Below are 26967 nucleotides of genomic sequence, written 5' to 3' on the forward strand. Positions count from 1 at the left end.
TTTGGGGACGCGGCCTCGTTTAAAAAATATTACCGAATTTGTAATTTTTAATCTTAATTAAAGAGCAGAAACTCAAATCAGGACTCAGTTATTGACAGATACAGTTTACAAAAATTAAGGCCCAAGCATCATATATTAAGGTTTTAGAGTTAAACTCACGGTTTTGCATTTTTGACCAAATATTTCCGTAAAATATTCTGGACTTCTTAAATTTTGCTTTCATTTGATGCAATTTTTGTATTCCAGTGACTTAGTCTCCCCAATAAAAGCTCCAATTGGCCTCTTTAGGGGGTAAAAGACAACCTAAAAAACGCTTCAGTTGTTATCTAATGTCTCTTATGACTTTGAATACATTTGTTTTAAGAAAAAGTCGATGAATTTTTGAACTTTGCCACTATTTTACCGTAATTATCTCAAAATCTGCCGTATCCTCACCAAAGACAGGCCAAAACACATTTCGTGCCAGCTAATGTTTAGTTAATGTCTGCAACGGCTTTTTTCAACTACTGGTTTCTTGGTTTCGATACTTCAATTTTTTGTTTTTTTTTGTTCTTGTCATTTCTACGTAATCCGCATCTACGAAAGACCCATTGATGTTCAGATGAGAAAGTAAACAAAAATTACAGTTTCTATCAGATACCATCTTAAAATAATAATGCCTTCAACGCTGTAAAATTTATAGTGAAGTTTTGGCTTCTTCACAAAAAACACCGTAAAATTTATTGTGAAGTTTTGGCTTCTGCCTGTATTTGTTTTTATTTTGTAGACTTGCGACGTAGACTCCTTAGTAACAGGTGCAATTGGTTTTCTAATGTCTTGAAAATTAATCCATCTCTTTTGGTTGAAGTATTACGTCTGCTGTGACTAATAAAAATATTTGGATTTTTAAATAGGTTTATAAAATAGTTTTTCAGTCGATTTGCGGATCAGTCTCTTTAAAGACAGGTCAAAACCCGTCTCCATTGATCTATACTTTTTCTTTTCTGACGGTTTAAGGTTCAAGCAATTGTTTCTGAGCTTTGTTTCTATGAATTTTCATAATTTTTTGTGTTCTTTATATATTTGTAGAGTTTTTAGATTTTTTTTCTTTTTAAATTACTTTAATGGTAGTTCCCATTGAATTTTTAAAAATTGCGCAATTCAATAGGTCTTTTTCTTAGAAACAAACTAATGGTTTTAACAGCTTTACTATCATTTTCGTGCAAGTTTTTTTTTAAATTTTTAATTTTGCCGGTTTTTGTCCGTCTGTTTGTAGTCGTATGAGGTACGTTGGATAAAGACAACAGGTCTCAATTATTCTCAATTGCTTCCTATGGAGATAAAATGATCATTTTAGAGATTTCAGTTAATATTTAAAGGATTCAATCACTGTGAAATTAATTGTTTTCAAAAATGGACAAAACATTTTCATTTTTGCTTTTCTAAAACAGAAACGTTTTGCTCTTTGTTTGTCGACCTGTTACCCAGTCGCATTGAGGTCAGGTTCCATATGTTTCTAATGAGGTATAGGTCAATTTGTTTTCTTGATTTTATCTGATGCGAGTCTGATTGTGCTATCCTTGTGTTTTTAAATATAGACATCAAGTTTTTGCCGAAATTATTGTTCGTTATTTGATTTTTATGATTGTTTTTCCAATGGTCCTTTTAAAAAGTTCCATCGGCCCTCTAACATGGCATTATTTGTTCCATTAGTGGTTTGTTGAACGATATGTATGTTCGGAACGTTTTCTATCTCTTCCTCATTTGGTAGCCAACTAAGTCAAGAATGTTGATCAGCGGGGTCGAAACATTATGTTCGGACGCACATTACCGAGCCTCCTTATTTAAATACAGGTGACAATCAAAAATATCTTCGTAGAAAAATGTAGAAACTTTTAGGACTCTCAGTTTAATTTGACATCAAGACAATGATATTTCAAGTCATTTTTATTAATTGGATTCTAAGACTTCGTCCTTGCGATTTGAGTCCACTCCACTTGCTTAGAATATGTTTTCATTATATACAACCGAATTACAGACCCTGTAACGACTTACCGTCCTGCCGATATTTTTAATATTAGTAGTACCTACATCATTTCTGATTTCAGAATTATTCCCGCAACTTAACAAAAAACTGACAGCCAATTAAAAAAAAATTATCAAATAACGTCACACGCATAATTGCAGTCAAGGTGGGCCCTGAAAAGATCGACAAAATTGCTATTTCGAGGTTCTCAATGCTAAAAAATGAGCGTCCGAAACAAGCACAAAACATAACTGCGGCATGGCTAGAACTCAGCTAATTTTTCCCCAGCTATAAACCGGAACGGAGTAGCGTAGTAAATCAGCGGCGAATCATAGAATTTCCATTCCGTGTTTCTACTATGATCATACTCTGATCATGTCACTTTGTACCGTAAAAATTGTAAATTCAGAGCAAAAATCAATCTATGATGGGCATCCTGATCACATCTATAATCAGTAACTGTTCCGACCCACATTAGTGGGGGGAGGGAGGAACACTATATACTCAAATGGGGTTTTTTGTTCAGCCAATTTTGATCGATCGATATATTCATCCTTATCATTAGAAAACCTTTCGAGCGTATAATATGTAATTAAAAAGATTCTTTGTTTTGTTTTTTTTTTCAGGAGTTTAGGAGGTTTAAAATTTTGTGAATAATAGAATGATTTCCGATGTTTTCTTTTCACATTTTCCGATACTTTTTCCTATACTTCTGTCAGTTTTGATAACATAGTGTAAAATTATTTTCAAAAGTGTTGCTGGTTTGTTTTCTAAGGATAAAACAGTGTCCATGAAATTTTCGTCTAATTGTTGACTCGAATATTTGCTACTTCTTTAAAAAATCATCCTTTTTTCATCGAAAATTAAAAGAAATATGCTTCTTCATACAACTTTGCTTAAAAATGCCGGAAGCAAACACCTAAAAATTGTTGACACAAATTACTTCAACTCAGGAGAAGGCTAATTTACCTCTCTGCTCTCTTTGAAGTTTTTCTGGGTTGCAAGTTTTTCGGGTTTTTCAGCTAATAAATTTCGATGTTTATACAAACAGCATCAATTTTCTTTGATATATGAACATTTTAGCGAAATTCTCTATATCCGTTAAATTGAGAGCCATAACTGTTCTGAATGTGCAAAGAGTAATAGCAAGGCTAGTTTTTGTCTGATCGTGAAATTCTAAAATCCAAAACCAATCTGGATTGTAGTCAATGGCTCTCTTTTTTTTCTAAAAAATTATCGTTTTTTATGTTCTTTATAGAACAGATCAACCCATATCAAAGCTCACTATTGACCAGTCCAATGGACTTTTGAACAATTGCCATTTAATGTTTTAAAAAACGTAGTCGAAAGCTTTTTATGATTTTGACTTTTAAACTCATTTGTTTTCAAAACGAACAATGGACTATACAGCTTTGTCACTATTTTTCACTTGTTTTTTGGTTAATTTGCAGTCTAATTTCAGCAAAAACAGAATGCAACTTAATTGAATCCTAATCTATTTGGTTGCTTTAACCTTTCACAAAAAAAAATTTTAGGACATTTGCCCAATTTTTAGGTTTTTTTTCTGGTTTTTGTCTCATTACCAAACTTTTGATAGAGAATTTATCAGATAATTGTGTTAATTATTATAGGCACCATTGAGTTTATGTTTTTTAACGAATAGATTATGGTTTTAACGGCTTCGACACCGTCTTCTAAAGAATTTTTAAGGAAATGATTTCAGTTTCGTCATTAATTGACTTTCTTCTTGTAGCCCTAAGAGTATTTCTGATTAAACGGAGGTCTCAAGGGTTTGGATTTTTTTTGCAGAAGGAACAGATGAGCCTATTTTATGATTTTAATTGTAGGCTGATGGTTTTCATGACCTCAAATATAACATTTTCAAAAAAAGTAAACGATTTTTTTTCTTCTACAATTTTTGCCTATTTGTTATCTAGTCTCATTAGTCTCAGGTATCACGTTTTGGCGGGGAAGAAACGCGCATTTTAATTAGGCCATTTTTCACTGATTTTTTGGTTTTAACAACTTCGACATCGTTTTCTTTAAAAAAAAATTACTTTGAAAAACTTTTAACTGTGTTTGAGTTTCTTCTATCAGACGTATAACATTGTTTGATCAATGACAGGTCTCAACAATTTCTGTTGGAAGAACAAAACAACCTGTTTAAGGAGCGATAGCTGATGCTCTTTATCACTTGGAAAAAAATTCTTTTCATAAAAATTAAATATTTCTTAAGTTTGGTTCTTCTGTCTTTTTTGTCCATTTTCTTTAATTACCTATTCCGTTAACTACAGGTCTTATATCACATTATTGCTGTCAGAAAAAATTGCAGTTGAGCTTAATTAACTTTTGAGCAAATTGATTATTGCTATAACGGCTTTAAAACCGGTTTTTCGATTTTTAAAATGTTTTTCTCTGATGACATTCTCTGATAAAAACAGGTCTCAAAAATTTCTCTTGGTGGGCTAATTCAACCTCTCTAACAATTTCAATTTTTTGCTGACTGATTATATGACTTTAAAATTAATTTTTTATGAAAAATTTAACTTCTATATCTGCATTTGCTCTTTTTTGTCTATTTTTTCTTTTTGTTACTTAGTCTCGTCCATAACAGATCACATATCGCATTACCTGCATAAAGTCAAAATTTAACATGTTCAATGATTTAGGTGAAAAAAATAGGGTTTTAATGGCTTCGACACTCATTTTTATTTTTTTTAAAAATCGATTTTTTTTGTTATGTCTGTGTACCTGCCCTTTTTCTTTGTACTTTGCCCTTTTTCTGTGCACTTGTTTTCTAGTCTCACTATTGAGTAGTCACTTATCACTTTTTTGGCGTCCAAAAAAGCGAAACCAAACATTTCATATTCATTGGGAAAAAATTAAGAACTTAACGGCATAGATACTGTTTTCTTGCGAAATTGATTAGAGTTTCTGTTTTTTTTCTGTACTTGTTGTTTTTTGTAGTCGCATGAAGAACATCTTAATAATGACAGATCCCATTGTCCTAATTTCTAGAGTCATAAAAGATCGTAATACAAACGTATTTAATGACTTCAGTTCATATCTTAGTGTTTTAATTACTTTGGAACCAATTTCTTTCAAAAAATGAGCGTAATTATTATTTTGGCCGCTTTTGTTGTTTTTTGTCTACTTTTTAATGGGTCTCATTAAAGACTGGCTCCTATTCTTTACTAGTGAAGAAAAAAAAACTAGTTATTTTCATTAGTTTAGGTTTTATCTGCCGCTATTTTGACTTTGCTATTATTCTACAAAAAGAAATCAATTTTTGGATGTTATTAATGTTTGTTGTTGTTATTTGATTTTGTTATTCGTCTTGTCTCTTATTCTTAACAATGGCACATCTGCTCGGCCTTCTAAAGCGGCATTCTGATAGCCCACTGTGTGATTTGAGTTCAACTCAATTTTTCAATCATGCACTAGTTATTTTCGCAAACTACTTGATAATTGAATTTTTTGAGTCCCATCCTCGTATGTAGACAATTAAGCCGAAATTTGGAAGAGCGGAGTCGGAACATTATGCGCGAACGAACATTACTGAGCCTCCTTGCTTCAATTCTATGATCAACCTAAATCCTCATCATGTTTTTACGCTTCACTCAGCCTGAACAGACAAAAATCTGCTTTTTTAAAGAAGGCATAATAGTGAATTAAAGCTTCTATCATGCAGTTTTGAAAGCAAGACATTAATAAAATTTAAACAGTTGATATATATATATATATATATATATATATAATATTTCTGTGTTGACTGTTTATCATATATCTTCACAGTTTTTGAGTTATTCAAAATCAGAATACAATCCAATAGAAATTCAAAAAAGTTGCTGATTTCTGATGATTTCTGACTGGTTTATAATCTCAAAACTTTAGTTTTTTCCCCAAATTTTAGATTATCTCTGTAACTTTCTTATAAACAGAACAAAAACCGGGAAATGTATGTTCAGTTTTAATTCATGAAAAAACAAAAGTATGAATTTGTAATGCGAGGACTTACGATCTTAATAACCCTAATGTTTCAGTACTCTTTAACGAATTACTATTCAAATTGAATGGATCAGTGCTGATATACTATAACAATAAAGTCCGGGAACATATATTTTACTGAGCTGAGTCGCTACCGAATATCAGACGAAGTATTTTGAGGCCAGTAAAAAAATTTTTTACTTAAAACTAAATAAGAAAGCGAGTTGGAGAACCATATTTTTGGAAATATTATTCGAAAAATTCAATTTTTACGTAAATTTGGTCGATAGCTAAATAAAATTGCGTTAGATGGTTTAGACAACTTACATGTATTAAGTAAAGAATGCGTAAGGCATCCATTTTTTTTCTGTACTGATAAGACAACAGTTCGGAAGTTGTGATTTCAACGAGAGCAAAAAAAGCCACCAACAATTATTCCCAGCAGATTCTCGATTAGAGTTGTCCAAAATTGTATGTAATCAAAATTTGTCATTGGTGTTTTCTTTTACGCGATAAGATAAGCTGGGAAAATATTGGCTACAAATGTTCCCTTTGCAATTCGGTACCAGCTGTGCTTCGCAATGTTGAACATTGTCTCTTTTCTTGTGTTTTATAACATCGGATGCAGAAGAATTTTCACAAAGCATATGGCGACCAGTTGACTTGTTGAATTTTATTAGTAGTAAAAACAACATAATATGCATGAAAAAGATGACAAGCTTTACCTGTGAGGAACCCAAATGGGTAAGGGAGCTGAGAGTTGACAGTTTTCTTTATAATATCTGCAATGTATTCTGAGAACAGTTTGCGCAACACTTTCACCAGCAGCACCAGACATATACAGAGAGATAGCAGTGAGAGAGTCAGCACTGCAGCCCCACTTGCACCATCTGACCAGCCCAACATGTTGAAGATGGACTCACCTGGAAATGGGAAATAAAATTGTAGAAAATCAAAGCGAGTAAAAACTTTTGTCCTCGAAAACATCATTTAAAAAAATAATGGCCGAAAAGCTGAGAAATTATCACTTTTCACTATAAAAAGCGTTAATCTTGGCCTGTTGAGATTTAGCCTCTAGAGCTGCAATTTTACTTTTTTCATATTTCTAAAAAATGAGCAGTAATATCTTTTTGATTCATTTAGGGAAACGTGGAGCAAGTTATCTAATTGAGAAAATCACTGAGTAATTTTGTATTAAAAGATGTTTGCTAACATGGCTCCACTGTTGCATTGACGTCACCGCAGTTCTGCTTCAAAATACGGCGCGAAGTGCCATTTGCATCAGAACTGTCTTCGATTGCACTCGAATCCACCTAAACAAGGCTGAATGCTTTTAGAAGCCATACCTAAGACTAAATGCAAGGACCCCAATTTCGGACAGGATCATGACGGCGAAAAAATTCCAGAAAACAATTTGTTTAAAAAATTTCAAGAAAAAGCACAAATGAAGATGGGAAGAAAATTCGAAGGATCGTTTTCCTGGTGTCTTAGTAAAATTGTTTCATGGTGATCATTACATTACGTGGCCCATGTTCAAAAAGAGAAAATTTGGCGTTTTTTGGAAATGAGTGACAATGTTTTGTCACCACTATCCACGTTTCACATACCATTTTTCCACGATGGAATGTAATTATGCAAAACGTACAAAACAAATACATCATAAAAATGCTGACTGTTTGTAACCAGTATCCGCGGATAAACCTAACCCAATTCCACAATTTAAGCAAGTAGTTAGCCTGAAAATTTAAGGCCCGAATATTATTAGTAACTACTGGCGACCCCATTCAAAGGCTTAACTCTTCTTGTGAGCAGATGCGTAGTTTATCGCAAAACTGCTAATTGCCTTTTTAATCTACAATTAGTAGCGAGAGGGACATTTCTGAAACTAATAACCAGTCATACTTTCCTTCATTTGGTTCTAATTGACCTTAGTTATTAGATACTTCAACGGCTGAAAAAAAGTGACGCGAGGAAACCACTGACTTATTGCATGAACATTAGTTACTAAACATTGTCCGTAGTTTTCACATTAGCACGAAAAACGCGCAGTGTGAAATACAAATACACATATATCCAACTTGGAAACAAATTTGAGCTAAAATTGCTTGGTAATTTTAGTTTTAGCACAAACCAACATTTGTAATCTTAAAAAAATATGAGGCATAAAATAAGTGACAATCAAATAAATATATACAAAAGAATCGACCTGCACTACGTCATGTTTTTGTCGATGCCCAAAGTATTTGTGCGTTCACATCTTGCAAAGTTTAAAAATTTGCTGTTTGCGCTAAGTTTGGGGGGCCTTAAAGCCTGATTTAGGACGTCTTTAGAAGTTTTTGGGCTGATTCGCTATGCAAATTTGGGCTAATACATGGCAAAGTCATCAAAGTGTTTGCAAGTTAATATGGGCATTTACAAATTAATGTCAAATTTGAGAAACCTGTTGGCAAAGATTTGCATGTAAAAATACATTTAAAAAAAAGTCTTTCAATCATTAGAAAACTTTTACAAACTTTTAATTTTAGTCACTATAAGATAGTCAATCGAAGCTTACTGGATGGTCTAAAGGTTTAGTACTGACTAGCCTGAGTTAATTTGTTCTATGCACCATGTTGCTGATTTAATTTCTTTCAAAAACTTGATTAAAGATGTTTACATCAGTATTTTGTCATCTTCCAAAATTTTTTTATTTAGGCAAAGCTGTAACAAAAATTGTTAGACGAAACATTTGTAAATGTAAGTTTCTTTTTCGCTTTAGCTTTTCAGCGACATATTTCGGGATTAATTTTATGAAGAGTTTTTAAAGGAGACGATAAATGAACAAGTGATTACAGTCCAGCTCCAGGTCATTGTAAGAAAAATAAGTCAATACCTTATAACTAGAGATTAATTTTAACTCTCGTCACCCAGATTCTAACATAAAAACATATTGTGAATCAGAGTTACACATCTGGTACATCATAAAATTTCGTCGAAGTTTCAAACCCATTTGATAACCGAAATGGATCATAATGGCCTAACGATTAGGGTTTAACAGGATCTTAATAATGTTTTACGGTACTAAGCCAGATTAAAGATTTTTTGTCTGAATCAGCTAGAATCCTTATATGAATTTTTGAGATAATTTTTTGTTATCCGGCAAAGATCTTCATATTTTTTTGCGGGATTTAGCGGTGTTAATTTTAGGATTCAAAGAAACAGGTCACAAAAATTTGTTAGAAACTTCGAGAATTGACTTAATTTTGTAAAATCTTATGCAGTATTAACATCGATATCCATGTTAAATGAGGAGAACTCATTGCTAATCATGTTTCGTGTGTGCCTGTGATTGAGTGTGAGACTGTAAATGTGTACTTGTTTTGGATCAGCTAACAAAAAAACGCGCTTTTCAAAGCCTCAGGGTATGTATAAACTTACCACTACAATTAGGTCTGTGAGAGGCTTCGTAATCGTCTTTAGTCCCGGAATGTCAATTGACTCCCCAGATTCTAGGCCACTGTTGTCCATACCAGATACCATGAGACCAGATAGCCAGAGGAGGTATCCAGTGAGCACTTCCACAGGCAGCAGAATAATCACAGTCAGCCAGTTGAACATATCGTGCACTGATTAAGTGGAAGAGAAAGTGGAAATCACAGTTATCACTCATTCCTCAGAAAACGGGCTGATAGTAATCGATTTTGCGTCCACTTAGAAATTTATTATACTGGAAAAGATTTATTACATTTGGTGGTTAATAAACAAACGGGAGCTGACGGTTCCGACATTTCTTATAAATCTTGAGAATTCCTGATAATTCTTGCGCAATCTTATGAATTCGTATTATAACGAAGCATATATGCTATATAGCATGCGCATTATAGGTGATTTTTAACTTTTACAACCTGATATTTGTTGACATGTCATGGCTAATCTTTCTTGGGTATCTTGCGGTCAATGAGGATCTTGCAAGTTTGAACACATCTTCTTGATGTTATCTTGACATGCAGCATGGCAAAGAGAGCTTGGTTAGCTACAGATCTAGTTTTAATCTGTTTTAAAAGATTTACCAAGTTTGAATATGATCATTATCAAAGCTATTAAGCTTGCTTTCACTGGGAGTTTAATTATCTGAGAGGAGTTCCGGATATTTTAATAATAAAATAAGATCAAATTTGATTTAGAGTCACTTTTTGAGGCGACTAATTCAAATTGTGAAATCCTCGTCAATTCTCCAGGTGACGGAATTGCTTTAATCCTGATACCCACTTAGAGATACACATGGATCTTGACACGTTATAAACCATTCTTTACTTTAATCTAGATTTTTTTTGCCCCACTAAGCGAAGCGGTGAAATTACAGAAACTCAGCACATTCACTGCATTCATCGCCAAATTATGTCATTACTGCGTTGAAAAGCTTTTCACCGCTTATCATTTATAATTTACATAAATTCCTCGGCTAGTGCATAAAACTTAGTTATATAATTTCACCGCGTTCACAGCATTCATGGCTTATATTTTATATAATTTGACAAATCTCAATTTGAAAAAATGTGTAAGATTTTGCATATTTATACGATTTTTGGCCGCAATACCTTGGCCGGGGTTCTTATCACAGTGAATCTTATTGGAAGATATTAAGAAGAGAATGAGTGAAAATTAGCCTGTGGCTCCTGCGAATGCTCTCTCGAACTCCTCTTTGACATTGATCTGTCCCATGGCCACGAATGTGTTGGTAACTGAAGTGCCAATGTTCGCTCCCATCACCATCGGAATCGCCTGTTCCACACTCAGAGCTTAAACATTCAGCGAAGAGGACATTAAGTGTATCCGCCAATCTAGTACATTAAGGATAGTGTCATTACATGCCAAATATCGCATTTCTCGGGTAAATTTACTCGATTTTATTACAATTTTCTACCACCACGTTTTAAGATCAGGGTTGTAAGCGTGAGTATAAGCTAGTAACAGTCGGCGAATATGGGTACATTTTTCTTCAAGTTTGGATATATCTGAAACTAGTTTTCACAATGATTCCTTTTGGTGCTAGTGTGAACAATTTTTGCGCTTACCACGTCATAAGTAACTAATTAACTATTAATAAAATTTGGGCAAAAGAAATTTAGGCTGATTTGCGGATTACATTCTCAAAATTGTGGAATCATCCCGGAACACATTCATCCCGGAACGCCAGTTACAAAACGTAAGCCTTGAAAAGGATATAGGTAAACAGGTACATTGTCTCCGCGTTTTGAGTAACTATTTTCCATATTTTCCACAAAACGCCAAAGTTATTGAAATTTGTCTCTTCGGACGTATACCACGTAGTCAGGGGACAACCAAAACAAAAACCATAATCTATCATTTCCTCTGAGATACTTCAGAATGGGTAAATAGCCAAAAAGAGGTCTCTCTGTAGGCAATCACGCATACTGAGTATATGAGTACTGAGCTTCAGAAATTTCCTTGATACAGAATACATTTTTTGTTTTTTTTCTGATGTTTGAATATTCGCACATATATTCACCTCTTTTGATGTCCTTGCAACAGTAGATATGGGCGAAGGAAAGAGATCCTTGAACCATTATCCTTGAACCATTACTTGGCCTTTTTATCAACATAACAAGGGGAGGTTGAACTGTCCAAAATACTTGGGGTTGACGTTCGGTGTGACCAAGATTGAGTATATGGTATCTTTAAGATCAAAGATCCCTAGAGATTCTGTAAGTGGATTTTAAATTCACCTTCCAGTAAAGTTCAATTTTTAATCAGTATAGCACACTTTCTTTCGTAGTACATAGGTTTTTAGTAGAGTTTAAGGGGACTAATAGACGGTTATAATTCTCAATAGTTTTGTTTCGTCTCGCATCATTTTTATGGAATTCCAATGTCGAAATTTTTTGTTTTTTTCTAACAAAACTTTGTTATGAAAGCTGAAACGTGCAAGATATGTTTTCATTTTTTATTTGTTATTGGGTGCTTTAATTTTGTATAATTATATTATTCCATTTTTAAATGTTGATACTCTCAGCTGTAAGTTTCGGTCAGCCTCTCTTTTCCATTTTTCTCAGCTGTTATCTCAGAATTGAAGAATTGCTAAGTCAGAAAACTTCAACTACGCGCAAATATTTTATATAATCGTGTTCTTTCAAAGGTGTCATTGCCGTGTTGGGAGACTTGGAATAAAACGTTGAATAAAACGAGTATTTATAATACTAAGTAAAAAGCCAGAAAGTTTATTCGAGTCATCTATTTTCTAGTCGACAAAGGTAGTGCCAGGGTCAAGGCAGCACTTATTTGGAAATCATTAAGGATATGGCCTAAAACTTTTTAAACTTTTGTGGAATAACTAACACTTTTAACTGCCACTTTTTCTCTATTCTCACCAAACCCATTAGCAAAAACTTTTGTCTTGCTTTCAATTTAGAAACTGGGAAACAGTAGTGATATTAGACCACCCTTTAGTCCTGACTTACACTTGGAAGCCACTAGCGTTACCACAATAGCAGTTGACGTGCTTGAACTCTGCAGCATGACAGTGCCCACCACCCCAATCATCAGACCAGCCACTGGGTTCCGCATTATCTCGCTCTCAAACACCTGCCACAGGCATTAGTAATCGTTAAGTAAATCCTTCCAAAATTTAGACAGTCTGAGTGTCAGAAATCTGATTAAAAACATTCATTGAATTTAATAACGAATGGAAAAAGTTCAGTTGAAACGACTATTATCAAAAACTAAGTGATGTCCTTTTATCAATAAAAGTGAAAAGTAATTGAAATGCATTCCCGGTAATTTCGATTTCCTATGTGAAAAAATCCCCCGTAAACGCCCGTAACCGCCGACCCGTCCGACCTAGGCGCAATCACACCTAATCATTTTCTACTCGGTAACCGAGCAACAGCAATTCCGTCAGTCGTTGGAGTCGACGAGTTCGATCATCGTAAACGGTACGCCCGCGCACAGTCGTACGCTAACGATATTTGGTTTCGTTGGATTAAAGAGCACGTGCCGGCGCTAAACCGACGTTCTAAGTGGCAGACGCCTGCCGAGCAACACCTAAAGGCCGGCGACTTGGTATGGGTAGTTGAAGAGACCAACCCAAGGGGCTAATACCCTACTGCTCGGATCACTGATCTACGTTACGGTTCAGACAGCGTCGAACGCTCAGACGTATTGCGCACGTCCTCCGGATCACCCGTTCGCCGTCTTGTAAAATTAGTACCAATTCTCCCACATCTTCCTCTGGGCCGGAGGATGTTACTAAGTAAAAAGTTTTGAAGCGAGCGAATATTAGCCAATCAGATTTAAGTATATAAATTACGTGCGGAATTGCGTCTAATATGCATAGAAATGTCCAAAATAGTTTGTAACTTTAATTAAATTATACCATGTTGTAAGGTGGTTTTCGGCTTCATATTTTTAGGTTCTTTAGACAATTTTTGATCGAATATGAACCGATTCTGACGTCAATAACATCAGACAAAAAACCAGTAAAAGAGCATCAAAAAACCTTGCCGTCTTAACTCTCACTTTTTGCTATGTACGTACTATAGCTCATCCATTAACTTGTTGAATTTTGCCAAGAATACATTGCTTTATAGCGTGTGAATGAAGATTTCGAAAGTCTGATTTTTTCAGCTTTATCAAACAAAAATGAGTTAATAAAGTTCTGGTATAAAGTACTAACTATTCCCAGGCTTAGGTACAGACTAACGAAAAGACAATGGTCAACCCAAAATGAGCTATGAAAAGACAATACTCGACTCATTTGGGCTATGAAAAAACTTTAGTTGGAATTTAAGACATTCTGGGCTTTAGCTCAACCCAAAAATTTTTTAAAAATACCCCCACTAGAGTCATAGAGTCTTTTCATGAGTCGAGGGCTAGAACTGGGTTACTTCATATCAACAAACCTCAGAAATTTCCGAGAATGTGATCTTGGCAAAAAGTTTCAAGGGAAAGATTGGATGCGAAAAAATCGTTAAAGTCAATTGTTAGAGGCACTTGAATAATTTATAGCTTCAAGTATATTTTGAAATACCGCCCATAGGAGTTTTAATTGGCCTCCGCCTAATTTTCATTAATTGTTGGTTGAAAAACTTTGCCCAATGACGATGAATAATGGCTTTACCTAATCGAGTTTTCGCCGCAAAACATCATAGGTCACAATAAAAATTACCAACAGTCTTCTCTTACAAAACCAGCTTAATAAGTAAACTATTTAATGCAAAATTTAAAGAGCAAAAACCAAAATGATGAAGTTCCGGGAATATAAACTTCGAAATAAACCTGACAGCAATTCATTCTCCTGCATGCACTTCTATTTTCTTGAAAATAAGCCATCAAAAATCCATGTAACGCAAATATTAGGTCAGATTGAAAAGTTGCGATGAGCTCGTTTAAGTGGATCAAAAATTGACGCATTCACAACATTCAAAGCATTCATATGATAAAATGTAAAATTAATCACATCTACCAGGTCATTCAAACGTAAGCCTGCGTGACTTGCACAACAGAAGTCACCATTATATTCACGTTTTGACGACTTACAGAGTTAGCGGATGATCCCATCAGCAGTTTGAGGCCACTTCCCATCAGATCTACTGAGCAGACGAAGAGATACAACAGACTCACAATCATCAACACTTGCACTACTATTTTGGAAACATTCTGAGCATTTTCATGTCTCCTCTGCTGCTCCCTCCGCTCTTTACCTGAAAATGAAACAATTAACAAGCCTTGGCTATACGTAACAAACCAACCCAGGTTTAGGTGTGCGACCCTAGACCACTCTGATCAGACGATTTGGGTCGCACACCCAATATACATGGTCTTGGAAACGCTTGAGTCGCACGATGGTCTGGACAATGGTCGCACTACGGTCTGATCAGAGGGCAAAGTCGCACTGAAGTCTGATCATAGGTCGCACGAAAGTTTGGACAATGGTCACAGTACGGTCTGATCAGAGGGCAAAGTCGCACTGAAGTCTGACCATAGGTCGCACGAATGTCTGGACAATGGTCGCACTACGGTATAAACCAGACGTTGGCGCGACCAAAATTTTTTTCCAGGAAATCGAGTTGGGTTGCAACGGACCCCACAGTCCGCGACTTCATGACTTCACAAACTATCCTACGCACTGCTATTAATGATTTTAGCCCTATTTAAAACAATTATCTTGTACGCTGCATGGTAGCTTACTCTTAAGCAACTTCTTTTTTGTGTGTGTTCCTCATATTATTCTCAAATAAAGGAATCAATCATGAAAATTACCTTTTAACCATTTAAATTACAGAAAGCAATATCTTAGACACCAACTTGTAATGAATGCAATATCAGTACCTCCCGAACCGATTCTCACGTTTTAATTGTTCAGAACCCACTTAGTGGGGAGAGCAACAATATGCACAAATGGATTTTTTGCCAGTCAATTTTGACCGATAAATAAACTTGTCGTACAGAGTTTTGAGTGATATCATTTGAAAGCCCATCTAGTGTATGATAAATAATTAAAGCGTTTTAAAACCGAAATTTATCTTCGTAGAGTAATCGAAATTTTAATTTTTGTGAACATCAGCCGATTATCACAGTTCCTTCTCAATTTTTCGAAAATTTCGCTCAAATTTTGTTTGATTCTTGTTAAAACCAAATTAAATTTGACCATTGACATTTTTGAGCTTTTTCTCAAGTCAAACATTGTTAATCAATCTCTTAGTTTAATATCTCTTCACAAGTTGACAAACAACTTTACAGTATTTGACAAAAAACACTTCTTTTCAAGAAAGCTTGCACAAAAAAGGTTGTTTTATCGGAAAATGCTAATACATCTCAAATGCACTACCCTAACACTTGCTAAACTAACCATCATAAACTATATCAAGGGCTAGTTGAACTTTTTTTATCTGAGAAAGAAATTTGAAACTGTAGTTTTGAAAGATTTGCATCTAATTTAAAAACATTATTGTATTTTGTTGACCTTTATCTCCGTTTTTGGCAGTGTTTAACTTTTTTTAGCAATGTGAGGGAAAATGTAGCATTGCTTTGAGTCAGGAAGAGATCACGAGCTTATCATTGGTCTTTCCTTTTTCGATAATAGAAGGGTTTGAGATTGGTGCTTTTTTTACAAATCCCTTTTCGTTTTTTTTTACGTTTGATGCCAGTGCATTATCAATCCTGGCCTGAAAAGCTATCTTAACCAACCTACTCAAGTAAATGGAGTGAACGATTGAGATGAGTTTCAGTTGAGTTAACGCTTTTAAGGTTTTAAAACTCCTTTTGAATTCAAGTGAGAGAAAAGATTGTTTGAAAATTTTTAGGTTCTTCGACATTTGTCTAAATTCAAGACAACTTGACTTCTGTTTCTTGATCTTTATAAGAGAGCGTTTTTCACGTTTTAAAAATTGCATATATTTTATTAATTGAAATGACCAAAGGTCAGCTAAAGACTCTATGCATTTGGCACTACCTTATCATAAAACAGTTGTGGACATTGGTGATTTCCGCTTTTCTTTTCTTTATTCGTTTGCTCTTCCTAATAAAAAGATCACGTGATGTTCTACTGAGTAGCATATAAGAATCACATTAGCGTTTCTTGTTAATCAAACCTGGTTCTTACGGCTTTGTCTTTTGCGTAAAAATGTTGAGTTCCGCCGCTATTAATTGTTCTATTGGTCAGCTTATTTTGAAGTCTCACCATTGACAAGTCTTTCTGTTACATAAAAAAAAGGCATAAATTAAATTATATTTTGTTTTCAACTGATAGCTAAAAGATGTTATGACTTTATAACATTGTAATTCCATAAGTTTCGTTAATATTTTAGTTTTCCCGTGTTTCCTGTGCTATTTATACTCTTGTAACTGCTTCTTAATAATTGCAGTGTGACTGGCGTTCGAAGGAAGCCTACAAAATTTTTTCAAATAGTTTTGGCTGTTAGGTTTTTTATACGACTCATTAATTTATGATGCATTGTTTTTACCAATTTTTACTGAGGATTGCCACTATTTATTGTTCTTTTTGTCGTCTTGTCTCATAGTATCATTAATAACAAACCAAATCTTGTTTTTATTAGGGCGCTAACTATATTAAACAGCGTTTCCAGTTGATAGCTTACTTTTTAGGACGTAATATTAAACGTTTCCATGCGCTTTTTAGCAAAGCATAGGTGAGTCGTTTTTGTTGCTTTAGCTTTCATTTATCAATCATATCAATCAGGTTGTGATTGCTTTTGAAAATTTTATCATATTTTGTGAAAAAGGGAGTTCTCTTTGTTATAAATTTTTTCAGCTTCATTATTGCGTACGTAGGGTAAAATGCATTGTTGACGCAAAATTTGTTGTTACCGTATTGTTTTTAATCAAGCCATTGTTTTACTCTTTTTTCTGGGACAATTCAGAATTGTCCTGCATATTACTTTTTTTCCTAATTCGTGATCTTCTTCGCGCCAAGAGTTCGAAAGAGACGTTTTAGGTGACCTTTACCACACAGCTACTGACACTTCCTGCATTTATCATCGATTTTTAGGCCGATTGTGTGATTTTTTGCATTAATGACTCACCGCTTTTAGAACAATGATTTCTGCGCCCACGTGTTAAATCTAACTTGGGAATGCCACGTTCAATTAACCATTTTAAGGCAATGTTACTTAAAGGACATTAGTTTTGGAATTTGATTTCAATAGGATAGAATTTGAGTTAGACTCTCATTTTGTGCTGTTTGGCAAATTTAGGCGTTAACTTGTTATTCTCTTCTGCTTGTTAGTTTATTCTAATTGCATGGCGCAAATTTCTCTGAATTGATAAACTTTTGTCAAATCGCGAATAATTGCTACTTTATGTACGACCACCGGAACTTTTTAAGCGCAGTCATCAGTTTATAGCGCGCTCAAATAACGGTTGCGCCCGTCATCTCTGGTTAGCCAACTCCAGATTAAAAACGTTGCGCGTCAGAAAATTAGACCTGATCAATGTTAATAACGATTGAATCTGGTTCCCAACAATCCACGAATCAAATGGGCAGGCCCAATTGAACTGTTTGGTTGTAAAGTTAATTTTTGATCTCATATTAGAGGACAAAAGACAAACTGCAATGGAGAAACTGCTGCTTGCATCGTTCTCTTTTCACGAAGCTTGCAGTTAATGAATATTATATGAAAACAGGCCAGCTTCGCATTGCAAGATGTATTCAAATTTGCAAAGAATCGGCTGCACCGACAGTGGCACACTATCTTTCCACGCGCGAAATACGGTCAAGCTATTTTTATCTATTACTCAAACCTAAAACTGACTGAATTCTCTGTGATTCTTTTGGAGCTATTACTGACTGAAAACATCCATCCTTGAATTAAGTGTTTTGATGTATCTTTTTCGCGTCTTGTTCTTTATCGAGCTGACTGAGATGGATAGTCGGGGGCGCATTATCCAAAATTGAGTAATAGGTTACAACCTTAAGGTTATCGGTTTTGAGTAATTAGGCAATCTACACACCAGCCCTAATAACAAAAAACTACACTGCCATCGGAGTTAACAAAGAAACGTGAATATCAGATTCTGAGAAATCGTATTTGAGACGCAAAAATACAAAATTGCAATTTTGTATTTTTGCGTCTCAAATACGAATTCCCAGAATCTGATATTCACGTTTCTTTGTTAACTCCGATGGCAGTGTAGTTTTTTGTTATTAGGGCTGGTGTGTAGATTGCCTAATTACTCAACTTTGAGCCGGAAACTTTGAGAATTCAGATTGAACTAGACCCAATGCAACTACCCAATGCCTCTTGTTAACATAGCCATGTAACGAGTTTAAAAGTCAATAAGAAAGGCCTAAACCTTTGAAAATAATATGCATGAGTGCTATTGAGATAATACTTTTAAAGGCAGAACTGGAGATCACTAAATTACTTTGAAGAAAATTTGGAATGAAAGTTTTCTTAAAAGTTTATTATTTTTATCTGTTTCAGCACTCTCAGGCCAACTTTTAAATAAAAATGAATTCGCGAACCCAAGAATTAGATCAACATTTGCAGTTCAATTACCATAGAGAAAATCGATCAAATTATAGTCTTAAACTTAGTGAGAATTAGAAAGAAAGTTTAGCTTACCAGATAGAAAGACGAAAGCAAATTGAATTAAATCAGAGAATTTATATAAATGAATCGTCAAGAAATGGTGCTGAGAATTAACATTCGGTTCATATTGGTGAACCTAGATAACTAGTATTAGAGTGAGATTATTTGATATAAAATCTTCCCAGCATGTATTAAATGATTATGATATCTCCGGATGTGTGAATGAATTCTTAGAAAAGTGCAAATGCATTCAATTTATGGTTCCCTTTGCGACTGATTTGCAGAAGCAAACCATATTGGGTAACCCTTGCGACCCCCACTATAAATCATGGTGCTAAGATTAGTTTTGTATCTTGACTTTTTCACACTGATAATGGCTATATATACAGCTGATTTTTTAGTCCTTTTTCATCCCAAAAATTAAATCACCATCTTGATCTAATAATCAGATCTCTCCTGTAAATTTCTAAATTCTACTGTAAAATATCATTCTTGTTATATTATTCGTCGCCCTTCAGATAGCATTTTGTCATCTTCCCTTCAATATCACAGGAATTCTCATTTGGTATCCCGTGCCTATCCTTAGGAGGGTAAGAATTGGATCATTTATTGATGTGCCCACATCATCAGCTCCTGTAAATAGATTTGTAGAGATCTGGACACTGTTAAGTAGGGCTAAAAATTGAACTTTGGATTTTGTATTCAGTATGGTGATCATTTATATCTGTTTTGAGAACACTGATTGTTGATAGCAAACTTATGCTGCTATTCAGGTTTTTACATTGACAATCAAAGGTTTCCTAAAATTTTATTGGCTGAGATATATGTGAAAAGTACTTGTTAGAATTGATATGTTGAAAGTTTTGAAAGGTAGCTTTTCGAGATGAACTGTTTAGGTCCCCATCCGACTGGAAAAAGTGTTGGGTGACACAACTGCGGACTTCAGGTTTACAGTTGCTCAGTCTACATCCATCTTCCAATGTTGACTAGATTAGTTTGTCTAGAAAGGTTGAGACAAGTTTCTTATTAAAAAGCAAATCTGTGTTGAGATGTGTGCACCATTTTAATCGAGACCGAGCCTTATCATTTTCTATTTTTGGATTTTATTTGCTGTGTAGAGATAATTGATCTAAAACTTAAACTGTTAATCTAAATCTTAGAAAGTATGAGAATTTAACTTAACCGTACAATTTTTGTGACGGTTCAAAAAACTGAAAGTGAACTTCAACCGTCCAATTGTTAAGACAAGTAGTTGCTTTCTTTTGTATGATTTGTCATAATAGCAGTGAGTTAATAGACATACCATTATCCCACCATGAATCACAAAAGTCTCAAATCACCTGTAACAAAAGACTCAAATATTGATATACCCATTGTTAGCGAGTATAAATACCAGCTTTTTAGAGTCTCTTCCATTCCACAAATTCAAATCACCATCTTGATCTAATAATCAGATCTCTCCTGTAAATCTCTAAATTCTACTGTAAAATATCATTTTGTTATTCTCCTTTTTGAGAACTTAATTTTTTTTACTTAGATATAAAAGCTTTTTATTCCGCTTGCGAAAGTTCATAACCAAACATAACGAAAGTTATGGGCCCAGCAATTTTCTAAGTCACAAAATTAATTTCCAAAGCAAAAATAATTTGTTGCTGACAGTCATAATCTTTTTCTGCCTAGTACCTTTTCTTTTCACAACTGTTTTGCCTGCTCAAACTACGATGGATCAACAGACAGAGAAGCTGCTGACCTACACAGGAAAAGCACAGGACTTCCAATCTGGAGCACAAGATTTTTGGCAATGATGCAGACGAAGGGAATCTACAAATCACTACTTGGGACAGAGGAGCATTCGAACGAGCCTGCACCACTAGCCAATGGGGCGAGCAATGATGAGAAGAAGAACCAGAAGGTGCTGAAGGATGCATATGAGAAGGAATTTGCAGACATCAAGGAGAAACGGAACAATGTGTGGTGCCATCTGGCACTGACTCTAGATGCAACAACCCTCATGCTGATGAGACATGACTGTGTGGGATATGACGGCATCGTAGATGGAGCAAAGGCTTGGAAGCTTTTGCAAGAGAGATTTCAGAGTGTGGAGACGCCGACAGTGGTGACTTTGGTGGCACAGCTTGCTCGACTGCAGCTCGAGGATGCTTAGGATTTGGATAGCTTCTTCATCAGAGGACAGAGGTTGCTCACAAGTCTACACGAAGCAGGTGAAGCAGTCTCAGAAACCCTCTTCAACGCCTTGGTCCTCAATGGTCAGCCAATGAAAGTTGAAAGCCTCAATGGTATGAAATTTTTGTTATACAGGAAAGCTTTAACTCGGCAACAAACTTCACGGAGTTGAGGAAAACGCTGCAGAACTTCCACGAGTCCACAGCACAGAGACACAAGGGACGAAGTGGTTCAGTGGCACTGGCAGTGAAGCTTGACTTCAAGAAGGGACCCAAGAAAGAAAAATTCTTTCTGTGTGGGATCCCTGGACACTTTGCCAAGGTCTGCAGGAGGAAGGTGACAGCACAATGCAGCAAGTGTGGTGAGAAAGGTCACCTAGACAGGGCATGCAAGAGACAAAGAGATGGAGGCAAACAAGAGTCAGTTGCAATGGGTCCAGCATTGACTTCACCAGACGAGGAATACTGGGCAGCTCTTACCCAGTGGAAGACAGCAGGCATGCTAGTAGACAGTGGTTGTACAGATCACATAGTGACGAACATCGATCCGTTCCTGGACTTTGTGACCATTCAATCAGTGGTCAGAAAGCCCAACGGAGAGGCTTCCAGAGTGGTGGGCAGAGGCTGTGTGATGACCAGCATACCCTCAAACAAAGGGCAATTCCAATGCGCACTCATGAATGTTTTGTGTGTGCCAGACTATTCTTCAAAACACCTATCAGTCTCAAGATGCACGGAATGGGGACATAGCTTCACTTTCGAGAAAGGAAACAGCTGCATGAAACAGAAGGGAACTCGGGTAAAACTAACACAAGAAAATAATTTGTTTCACTTACCCTGCAGCGTTCTAGAACTCATGATGAGTTCCAACAGCGTGAAACTTGACAGTGCAAGGAAGAGGCACAGACGACTGGGTCATTTGAATCAAGCGGATGTGGTCAGGAATGCACCAGAGATAGTGGGGGAACTCGATGATGTATGCAATGTGTGTGCATTGGCCAAGATCACAAAGAGTCCAGTACCAAGAGTGGCAGAGACCCAAGCAGAAGAGAAGGTGGAGAGGGTGTTCACAAACGTGATGGGACCTTTCAGAGTAGATTCACTGTCAGGGTTCCGGTTCTGCATTGCGTTTGCAGACCAGCACACGAAGTTTGTTTTTGTGGACTAGCTTAAGGCAAAGAGTGAAGCACTGGCCAGCCTGAAGAAATTTGTTCTCAGTGTGGGGACGCCCAAGAAGCTGAGGCAAGACAATGCGAAGGAGTTTCACTCAGAGCAGTTCAAGACACTCTGCTTAGATGCAGTCATTCTACAGGAAAAAGCCATACCAGAGATGCCACAACAGAATGGGTTAGCTGAGAGGTGAAACAGGACGCTGCTGGAGTTGGCAAGATGTTTGCTCATTGACTCAGGACTTCCCAAGGTGATGTGGGGAGCAGCAATTTTTCACGCAACAAGGATCAGGAACTTGGTTCTGAGACGAGGAGAAGAAAAATGCCCAGCAGAATTGATGCGAGGTATGAAACCTAAGTTTCCAATTATTAAATTGTATATTTTTGATTGCACAGTCTTCATGAGGAAGCGGGACAGAGATGTCAGCAAACTTGAACCCAAGGCACTGGAAGGAAAGTTTGTGGATTGCACTAAAGGAGACAACGGATACCTGGTGTACGTACCCAACACACGCAAGGTTGTGGCAGTTTGAGATGTGATCATCAAGGAGTCCGAAGTGGGCTCAATCCCTGACAACACAGAGACGCCCGACCTACTAGATGAGGGGTCACATCAACTGGGGATCTGGCACCCAGATGATGGTCATCATGACGATGGCAACAAAGAAGAGCAGGGCACATCCACTGAAAATAAAGGAAGAGTGGCATGACGCAGAGAGCGTGAACACTCAAGAAACGAGACTGAGACGAGATGCCTCAGATGTTGATGAAGCAGCACTGGATGAAGAATCTACTGCAACAAGAGGGATTCTCAGAGACAATGAGTCACTGGAAGACAGTGAAACGGAGGACTTCTCGCAGACAGTTGGCTTCTTTGAAGAGGCACTGGAGCAAGCGGACAGGGCATAGCCCAGACGAGGGACACGAGCAGGGAATGTTCCGCAATTTTTTGGAGAAGTCAGGACCCATCTTGCTGTGACTGAGGGTAACTATGTGGAGCCCAAAACAGTCTACTAAGCCAAGCAAGCTTAAGAATGGGACCAGTGGTACCGGGCAATGAATGACGAGGTCAAGGCACTCCAAGACAACGAGACTTGGGACCTAGTGAGACCACCCACAGACAGGGACGTCTTACCGGGCAAATGGGTCTACAAAGTGAAATTGGGAACCAGTGGTCAAGTCAACAAATACAAAGTACGTTATGTGGCGAAAAGCTTCAAACAAGTGGAAGGACTGGATTACTTTGAGACTTTTGCGCCCACCTGTAAGCCAGAGACATTCAGGATTCTACTTCAGCTATCAGCGAAGCAGGGCCATGTGATGCACCAATTTGATATCATGACTGCTTTCTTGCACTCGCCAATCGACGAAGAAGTGTATCTGGAACAGCCGCAGGAGTTTGTAAAGTGCGGATCAGATGGGGAGAAATTAGTATGTCGACTAAATAAATCAATTTATGATTTGAAAAAGGCTAATAACAACTGGTACAAAGAGCTGGCAAAGTACCGAGAGCGCTACATAGAAACAATGCTTGAGCGTTTTCAAATGAACCAATGCAAACCCTCAAGGACTCCAGCTGACTTGAACTTGAAACTTCAGGCAGCACAGAACGGAGACGAAGAAGTGGATCAAAGGATCTACAGAAGCTTGGTTGGATCACTTCTTTGTCTGGCCAAACAGATGAAGCCAGACATCATGTTCACAGTCAACATTGTGTCCAGGTAAATGAACGCACCTAACAATCAACACTGGCTATGCGGAAAACGATTTCTGCGATATCTTCAAGGTTCAAAAAGTTTAAAACTTACTTACACAAAAGAGGCTAGTTATGAATTAGTGGGGGAAAGTGATGCAGACTGGTGACAGAAAATCAACAACGGGCTATTACTTCAACGGACGTGGCGCAGCACTCAGCTGGGGTGTCAAGAAGCAGGCCACAGTTGCTCTTTCGTCATGAGAAGCAAAATATCAGGGCATGGCAACTTGAAACAACTTCTAGAGGATATTGGCATCCAACAGAAACGTCCAATAGCAATTGGAGAGGACAACCAAAGTTGTATCAGACTTTGCCAAAACCCCATCATGCACAAGAGGAGCAAGCACATCGAGACAAATATTCACTTGATTCGGGACAAGACGGAGGATGGGACTATTTCATTTCATTACGTTTCTACAGACAAAATGGCAGCGGACATCTTCACAAAGTCCTTACCAGTTCCGAAAGTGGAAACATTCAGAGCAGTTTTGATGGGAACAGACTCTACGCAATCAGCTCAAGTCTGAGTGGGGGTGTTAGAATGTCGATCAATCTATATTCTTAAACTTAGTGAGAATTAGAATGAAATATTAACTTACCAGATTAGAAAGACGAAATCAAATTGATTTTAATCAGAGAATTTATATAAATGAATCGTCAAGAAATGGTGCTTAGAATCAATATTCGGTTCAAATTGGTGAATCTAGATAACTAGTATTAGAGTGAGATTATTTGATGTAAAATCGTTCCAGCATGTTTTAAATGATTATAATATCTCCGGAAATGTGAATGATTTCTTAGAAAAGTGCAAATGCATTCCGTTTATGGTTCCCTTTGCGACTGATTTGCAGAAGCAAACCATATTGGGTAACCCATGCGACCCCCACTATAAAGCATGGTGCTAAGATTAGTTTTGTATCTTGACTTTTTCACACTGATAATGAGTATATATACAAATGATTTTTGAGTCCTTTTTCATCCCCAAAATCAAATCACCATCTTGATCTAATAATCAGATCTTTCCTGTATATCTCTAAATTCTACTGTAAAATATCATTCTTGTTATTCTCTCATTCTGAAAAATTTGTTTTTCTACTTAGTTAAAAACGCTTTTATTCCGCTTGCGAAAACCCATAGCCCAACAGAAGAAAAATTGGAATGAAAGTTTTCTTAAAAGTTTAGTATTTTATCTGTTTCAGCACTCTCAGGCCCACTTTTAAATAAAAATGAATTCGTGAACCCAAGAATTAGATAAACACTTTCAGTTCAGCTACCATAGAGAACATCTTATCTTCTCTTTTTAAAAAGAAGAAATTCTCTGACGTTTATTGCTGCGCATGAAAAATAAATTTTCTGAAACCAGAAATCCACAAATGGAATTGCTCACAAATTCTATGTCGTCCAATATAAGAAGTGACCCATAAAAAAGGTGCAGTTTGTGGATGGCCTTACATGAACGCTGTTGCATGAACGCAGGTCATAGAACTCTTATACGACACTCTATAAAACTCTAAGAAAGTTGAGTACACGAAAGGTCATAAGCACACGAAAAACGTTTGGGAGTGAAACATTGTATAAATTTCGTATACTATTAGATGTTCTAACAATTATTGAGTTTCATAGGTTGTGTCGTTTAGTCCAACTTGCCCCAACGAGATTTAGAGACAGATTTAAAGAAAAAGGAGTTACATTGCAAAATAGTTGAAATACTTGCATTAAATTGCCAAGACTTAGTACTTTTGACATTCACAATTGCTCCAACTGACTTGAATTAATTTCCGAAAAAGATTTTTAATTGATTTTGATCTAGTTTCTTCCTTTCATTCTAATTAGATCATTTGTATACGTTTGTTTAATCAAACTTTTCACTCATACACCTTTTTACATCAATTTAATAGACTAATTGGACTTATCTCACTGTGAGAGCTTGAACAATAAATAAAAATCAATCTCGCTCAATCTTTTTGCGACACAGCAGCCAGAACAATGAGAACTCTTGCCTTGACTTATTTTCAAGCTCAATCCTAGTTATTGAGCCTCCCGAACTGGGTAGATTTTTGGGCGGCCAAAATACAAAATTCTCTACCCTGAGGGGTATCAATCAGAGAAAATTTGGCGCGTACAATACTACTATACCTTGAATAATTGCTGAGCGCTCGTTCATGATCGCGGTCTTGGAGTCCCACAATCAAAACAATGCGAACTTGCAGATTGATCTATTTGTCAATTTCTTGCTCTCGATATTATTTAATTGGTTGATATCAGGAAAATTTGACTAATTGTAAAAAATTTTTTAAAAAAAAACAGAAAATTGTGTACTCCATTAAGTTTAATTTCGAAAATGATTCCATAGACCGAAAAATGCTGTATGGTTTTTCTTCAACGACAAGTGGTGTGGCCATCCCACTTCTAATTAATAAATTAAATTATTAGAAGTACTGGTAATGCTTTTAAAAAAATTGACTACAGCGCTGCTGGTGTCGTCATTGCACTTTTCTTTTCTGGATGTTAAAATTTTGTACTTGACCTTTTCCATTATTCTTTCAACCCATTTGTATTGTAATTTTGCAACAAAACAGTTTTAATTTGTAACAATTTCATTATTTACTCAATGATGCATATCAATTATGTTGAAGAGGCGTATAAAAAAGAAAGCGTCAAAAAACTGCAAAGCAAAACCTGATTTCGAAGACAGTAAATTTTCCTATCAGTTTCGGTCTCTATTGGCGACTGTTTAAGTTAATCATTTTGCGAAAGAACTAGGAGGTTCGGCAATGTGTGAACGCGCAAAGCATAATGTTTCGACCCCTCTGATTGT

At 36.2% G+C, this 26967-nt stretch overlaps 1 protein-coding gene across 1 annotated transcript in view; it reads right to left on the minus strand.

Moving 5' to 3' along the window:
* LOC142336697 (uncharacterized) overlaps positions 1 to 26967 on the minus strand; it is a 66539-nt gene that overhangs the window by 2849 nt on the left and 36723 nt on the right. The window contains exons 14-19 of the mRNA XM_075385610.1: positions 14528 to 14691; positions 12451 to 12574; positions 10639 to 10770; positions 9410 to 9597; positions 7206 to 7305; positions 6718 to 6915 (exon numbers count right to left, since the gene is read on the minus strand). Coding sequence (XP_075241725.1) covers positions 6718 to 6915; positions 7206 to 7305; positions 9410 to 9597; positions 10639 to 10770; positions 12451 to 12574; positions 14528 to 14691 — 906 coding nt within the window. The remainder of the gene's footprint in view (positions 1 to 6717; positions 6916 to 7205; positions 7306 to 9409; positions 9598 to 10638; positions 10771 to 12450; positions 12575 to 14527; positions 14692 to 26967) is intronic.

The sequence above is a fragment of the Convolutriloba macropyga genome, chromosome 3 (genome assembly GCF_964194025.1).
Source record: "Convolutriloba macropyga chromosome 3, txConMacr16.3, whole genome shotgun sequence".
NCBI classification, from domain to species: domain Eukaryota; kingdom Metazoa; phylum Xenacoelomorpha; order Acoela; family Convolutidae; genus Convolutriloba; species Convolutriloba macropyga.